Here is a 6,024-nt window from a genome sequence, read left to right as displayed (position 1 = left end):
GTGGTCCCAGGTTAAAGTTCATGCTACTGAGATTACTACCACGGACCCCAATGTGTATAGCAGGCAGTAGGATTTGCCATACATGAACAACTGGGCTGATGGGGAAATGCGTACGGAAAAACGTAACATACGAGATATTCTGTAACCCACGGACATTTTATGGAGGAGAAACAAACTATAGAATTCGGGACTGTTTAATGAACAATATGGAGACAAGTGTTTACTGAGAGCGTTCACACCACGAGAAGAACACTTGGCAGATCGACAAGCAGCAATGAAGCATGGCGATATAAACAGCAGCTCCATCACGGGGCCTGGCTGAAGCATTGTTCTTAGGTAATGCACGTGCCTGAGGTTTACGCAATGTTCGCGGTGGCTGATACTCGGCAAGTGATGCTCTCATTTAATGTTTGGTAGCGTAGTTTGTAAACTTCCAGCTTGGCAGATTGTCTTGCTGGCTTTTCAGCCTTTCACGGTTCGTATGCGGGGTGTTCGGAGCAAATGTGTGCCTTGATCCCAAGGGTGGATCTGGGACCCCATATGGTTCCATGCTTATTGGACGCTGGGATCGATCCTGAGTTCTCTTTTTTGGATTGGGGGGATCCCAGACTCATGTCTGGTTGGGGGCTCGGGTAATGTATCTTTTTTTACATCTTTTGACATCATTTTAACTTTCGACATTTTTGACATTCGTCGCAGTGTCTGGGCAGATGAGAGCATTTTCTAGATCCACGTGTCTTATTCTTTACGCGTAAGACTTCGCTGAACCTTTCTGGGCTCCTGATACTCTTGAGGATGAGCTCAGCTTGAAATATTCAGTATAATCAATATAATCGCCATTTGATATTACGACGTTGTTTAACCAGTGCCTCCTGGTATATTGAAGTTCGTTAACCCAACTTAAGAACTTTCAACTCGTAATGCCAAAAACTAGGAGCTGACGGCCTTCCTACCTTATATCAAGCAATTGTCACTGATGCTGTTGGCAATGGTGTGGCTGTGCATGGTGTTTTCATCATATGTTTTAGGTACATTGCTAGCAATCAGCCATGCCACCTGTTTAAAAGGTAGGTAATGACCTGATAACCACCTCTCAAACTACTGTCATGATTTCTTCGTAGCATTTAGTTTGTGGAATAATCTACTTAGCGACATATTTGCCTCAATCGTCTAGGATACCTTTCCACCACCCATAATTTAAGTCTCATCTTTGTAGGGTTGCTCATTTCAGAGGATTGTTGCGATGGGCGCCGTAAATTCTGTTAGAATCTTGTTAAACTTAATTTATAGAAACCCGCTTAATCCATGTAGCCTGGCAAGTTTTAAAATCTGATTCCGTCCTAATCCGTCTGTTGCCAACATTTTCTGATTTCGCCCAAACTGCACCACAGATCCATCCGCCATCCGCGGATTCATGTCATCCGTGGATATTCAATCTGTCAAACCAGTCCGTCCTACATGCGCCCAACCGTCATTTTGTCGTAGCTCACTGAAGCAGCAGACCGGCATTCTTCCAGCAAGCGAACCGGATCTTCGGGCCTTGTTTGCGGACACGGCATCGTGCACAACCAACACCTGATAACTAGAAGCACGACATCGTATAAGCGCCCGGAGGATAATTAGGCGAGGTAATAAAAGAAAGCACAGACATTACAGAGGCGTTTACGCGACAACAGATAGAGGTGTTAAAAGTAAAGGACAAATCGATTGCCAGCGGCGAGGTTCCCAGAAACAATGCATGGCAACCTAAGTTTTTGGAGACCAGCATTGAAGTACGCTGCCAGGACTGGATGTCAGGGCTGCCTGAAATAAGTAAAACAGCTATCAGGAAAACACGGATGGATTTGTGTAAGTGTAGTTTATTGGTACGAAATCAGCTTTAGCAGCACCTTTGGGAGCGCTATGATAATCAACAATACACAGGTGGGGCATCGGCCCAGGTGAGCCGCTGACTTGTGGTGATCATGTCGCGCGTTACGTCACAACCAGCGGAGACGCCCTGCGCGGTCTCCCACGAATCACTGGCTCGTGCTGACATCCGCTGACGGGGCGGGTCACACGCTCCGGGCGCTAGGTCAGCACGCCGTGGCGATGAATGCGACGCGAGTCGCCGCCAGCTTCGGCCGCGACCCGGCCGAGCGTTCGGCGCGACGCGTGGCATCATACACTTCAACGCGCCCGTTATGGAGCCACGCAAATGCTCCCGGGTCCAGCCTGGCCTGGTGCTGGGTTCGGGTTGGCCTGTAACGACGCAGGGACTTTGTTGGTACGTGTTACGCAGTTGATACGTATTACGGAACCGCGCGCGCCGGCACGTGTGAGACTCGCATGCTTCACACACCTCACACACCTCACACACACACACACACCTCGAAATAGAATTGCACGTATCGACATGTCCGAAACAGATAGCGCTGAATCATCGAGTTCAGCCGACAGAATGGCGGACGCGTCCCTCGACCACTCGCCTCGCCTGTGAGGTACCGCTCGCGGCAGAGCCACCGCTGCTTACGGCGAGGAGCGCTAGGGACCTGGTCGGCGTCGAGGCCGGGCGGGCACCGCTGTGTGCGACATCACACGGAAGGCCTGGCGTCCTCCCGCCAGCCGGCGGAGGGGCCGGGCTCCAGCGACCGGTCCAGTCTCTCTGACCTCAGCGAGGCGGCGCCGTTCCGGGCGTCGTAAGCGGTCGACCGCACGCGCCGGCAGCAGAGCAGCAGAGCCAGCGTCTCTCGGAAGGCGTCGCGGAACTCGGTGTTAAAGTACGCATAGATCATGGGGTTTAGCGTGGAGTTGAAGTAGCCAATCCAGAAGAGCACGTCCACCAGCACGGGCGGAATGTGACACAGGTTACCACACAGAGTAGCCGTCGCGTACCACACGAAGAACGGCAGCCAACACAGCACGAAGCAGCCCATGATGATGCCCAGCGTCTTGGCCGCCTTGTGCTCGCGCAACATGTGGCCGGTGGAGAAGCGCAAACGACAGAGCCGCGACGTGTTGGACGACTTGCGCGGTTGCTCCGACACCGTGTCACTGAAGAAGGACACGGTGGAGGCCTTCTTGTGCAGGTGTCGTGGCAGCGTGGGCTGCCGGTCGCCACGCGATGCTGTGCCGCTCGCCTGACCATTGACGCCGGGCTCAGCCGCCGCCGCCGCCGCCGCCGCCGCCGCCGCCGGGCCGTCCTGGATGGTCTTGAGCGCCGTCAGTGCCAGTGTCAGCTCCTCCTCTGTGATGTCGTCCAGGTGGACCACGCAGTCAGCGCCCGGGAAGTTGATGGTGCTGGGGGTGCGGCTGATGGCGCGGTGCTGCTTGCGCGCCTCCTGGTAGATGCGACTGTACATGCAGACCATTACGACGCCCGGGATCCAGAACGACACGCTCGACGACACCAGCATGTACACCTCGTTCACGATAAATTCGCACGTTTCCGGGTGGCGGGCGCGGAAGCTGAGATGCTCGCGCGTCGTGTACCAGCCGAGGAAGATCGGGATGAAGGAGATGGTGACGGGCGCCATCCAGGAGGCGGCTAGCATCCCCGCCACCGTGCGCTTGCTCATGTGCGTCCTGTACTCGAGCGGCTGCAGGATGGCAAAGTAGCGATCGACGCTGATGCAGCACAGGTGCAGGATGGACACGGTGCTGAAGAACACGTCGAACGAGTTCCAGGCGTCGCACATGACCGGCCCGAAGCGCCACTGGCCCGTGATCTGGATGCTGGCGTTGAAGGTCATGGCGCACAGCGCCACCAGCATGTCGGCGAGTGCCAGCGACACCACGAAGTAGTTGGCGACGACGCGGATGCGCCGGTGCAGCAGCACGCTGACGATCACCAGCAGGTTGCCGAGCACGGACAGCAGCATGATGCAAGTCATGGCAGCGATCTTGAGCAGCTGGGTGCCGAGCGCGGCGGCCGGGGCCGTGTCGTTAAGCGAGCCGTGGGCCGGCAGCGAGTCCAGCTGGAGCGGCGGCGAACCGGTGAAGACGTCAGGCGCGCTGCTCACGCCCGCCACAGCCATGCCATGATCCGCCGAGCGGACACCCACTCCACCGACGGCGGCGCCCGGCCCGCCGGGTCGCGGCGATGTCGACACTCGGCTCGACGCGGCTGCGGGCCGCGCCAAACGATCGGTGACCTGCCAGGCGGGCGATGCGGACCTTAGGGAACCTCAGCGACGTGCTGGCCTGTGCTCACGTTCGAAGACTTTGCGTGATTTCAACGTTTTATGCGCCCCGCAGGCCGTTTCGTGAACCACTTTGCAGTTCTGTGGAATGCAGAGTTTTCAAATCGATGGCGCCTAAATTTGGACCACCATGATTGATTCATTCGCCATCGAGACGGTCTCCGTCGAGCAATGCAAGCCCTCAGCTGTGCTCCGCCGTCCTTTCGCTTTGACCGCCCGGAGTTCTGCCGTCTTCGCACCAAGGCCGTGTCGCCGTTGCTATGGGTTCGCGCCAGTTTTCGATGATCATTGCTCACGGGATCGATCTGCCCATGACAACAGGGAATAATTTAAGGCGCTGGCACGGTGGGCCCGCTCGCCGCCGTGCCGGCCGGGCGCTGTCTAGGGAGCCGATCGTTCGGCTGACAGACGTGGAAGGGCTTCCAGAACAGAGCCGATTGCTGCTGACGGCGGGCGCTGGCGAGCGGCGACGTCCGACGCAGCGGCGATCCAGCCTCGGCGAAGCCGCCGCGTCACGAGCTCGGCGCCGAGAAGCCTTCCAGACCCGCCGAGCCTTGCCGTGCCCCGTGGGCCGCCGCAATCGGCCGCTGCGCCGAAGAGACCAGTTGCACCTGACCTCGGACGCGGACCCCTCACCACGCCGCACCTTGGGTCCCGCACGCGCGACACTGCGTGGGAACTGGCTGCTGCTGACGACCGTGTGAGCGGATCAACAGCTGCACGCCGACGTCGGTGCCGCCGCGCCGTCGGCGGCGTCGGCTGGCCGCCGTGTCCGCGGGGACCAGCGGAGGCCGGCCTGCCCGAACGACTGACGCCCCGCGGCCGCTCCACGTGCGGCCGGCCCAGCGGCCCAGCGGCGCGCACGGCCATCGATCGCTCGACGGCCGCCTCGGTCGCCAGCTGTACCGGCAGCCACACTAATTGGCCTCGGCGTACCGGTACGTGCCCACTCGGTTCGTGACAGGTGTAATACGATATTCGACGGCTGGAGGCGGGAACGCCAGGCCCTGGCCTCGATCTTCGCAAGATCGGCAACGATGGGAGACCGCCGACAGCAATCAATTAAACCGACGCACGCGACACCCGCGGCCATCTATTCGGCGATTGTTTTCATGAGGAAAGGCCTAGCTGGGGGAAAGTGAATTGCCACTCAGCAGGAGAGCGGCTTGTTGAAGTTTTTTGGGAACCCGGCGGAGTCGCTGAGAACTGGGTCGAGTTGATCAGAACTACTCGGCTACTCAGCTGAAGTGAGGTCGCTTGCATCACGCCCGATATCCTCTCGGAGTAAATTGAATGTATTTCTAGCTGGTGGCAGGAGTGTTCAAATAGCTGGGGCTCTTTCGCCCAGTGCCATTTGAAGGCTAACAGCCGTAATGGCAAATTTGTGAACTTGAATAAGAACTTGACACATTTTGGGTATGGTAGCGAACAAACGGCGCCGGGCTGACCTCTGCCCTGCGAACTGTGGGCAGGGTCCATTTGCGCTTGACCGCCCTCATCAATACGGTAGCGACTACCTTGGCGCCACCGTAACGCAATTGGGGCGTCGTTCCCCGGAGTCACGCGCTCTGTGAGGGCGAGTCCGACCGAGACGCGCCGCACCTGCCTGTGCCGGCGGCGCAAGAACAACACCACACCACTCATCAGACCACCGGCTTATGTGCAACAGGGTGGGTGTTAAAACCCATTTATGGGTGGTATTTTTTTTAATGATCGGTTGTGGTGCCAATCAAATTAATAACACTTTTCCCGTTTGGTGCTCTTTGAAATCATGATTTCCGGTTTAAAAACTGCGCATTTTTCTATATTGTAGCTTTTTATGGGACAAGATTCACATATGACT

At 57.2% G+C, this 6,024-nt stretch overlaps 1 protein-coding gene across 1 annotated transcript; it reads right to left on the bottom strand.

The window, feature by feature from the left end:
- Positions 1-1,878: 1,878 nt before the first annotated feature.
- Positions 1,879-4,550, bottom strand: LOC119112273 (octopamine receptor beta-2R-like). The gene has a single exon (XM_037236380.1). It carries the CDS (start codon positions 4,014-4,016, stop codon positions 2,574-2,576), a length of 1,443 nt encoding a protein of 480 aa, XP_037092275.1. The 5' UTR covers positions 4,017-4,550; the 3' UTR covers positions 1,879-2,573.
- Between the last annotated feature and the right edge of the window lie 1,474 nt (positions 4,551-6,024).

This window comes from Pollicipes pollicipes, unplaced genomic scaffold (assembly GCF_011947565.3).
Source record: "Pollicipes pollicipes isolate AB1234 unplaced genomic scaffold, Ppol_2.1 Scaffold_7261;HRSCAF=8764_pilon_pilon_pilon, whole genome shotgun sequence".
Lineage (NCBI taxonomy): Eukaryota > Metazoa > Arthropoda > Thecostraca > Pollicipedomorpha > Pollicipedidae > Pollicipes > Pollicipes pollicipes.
This window is presented reverse-complemented; position numbering and strand designations above follow the sequence as displayed.

What these genes read in the sequence shown, in the direction of transcription:
- LOC119112273 (XM_037236380.1), bottom strand. Translation starts at nt 4,016, where the DNA reads ATGGCTGTGGCGGGCGTGAGCAGCGCGCCTGACGTCTTCACCGGTTCG.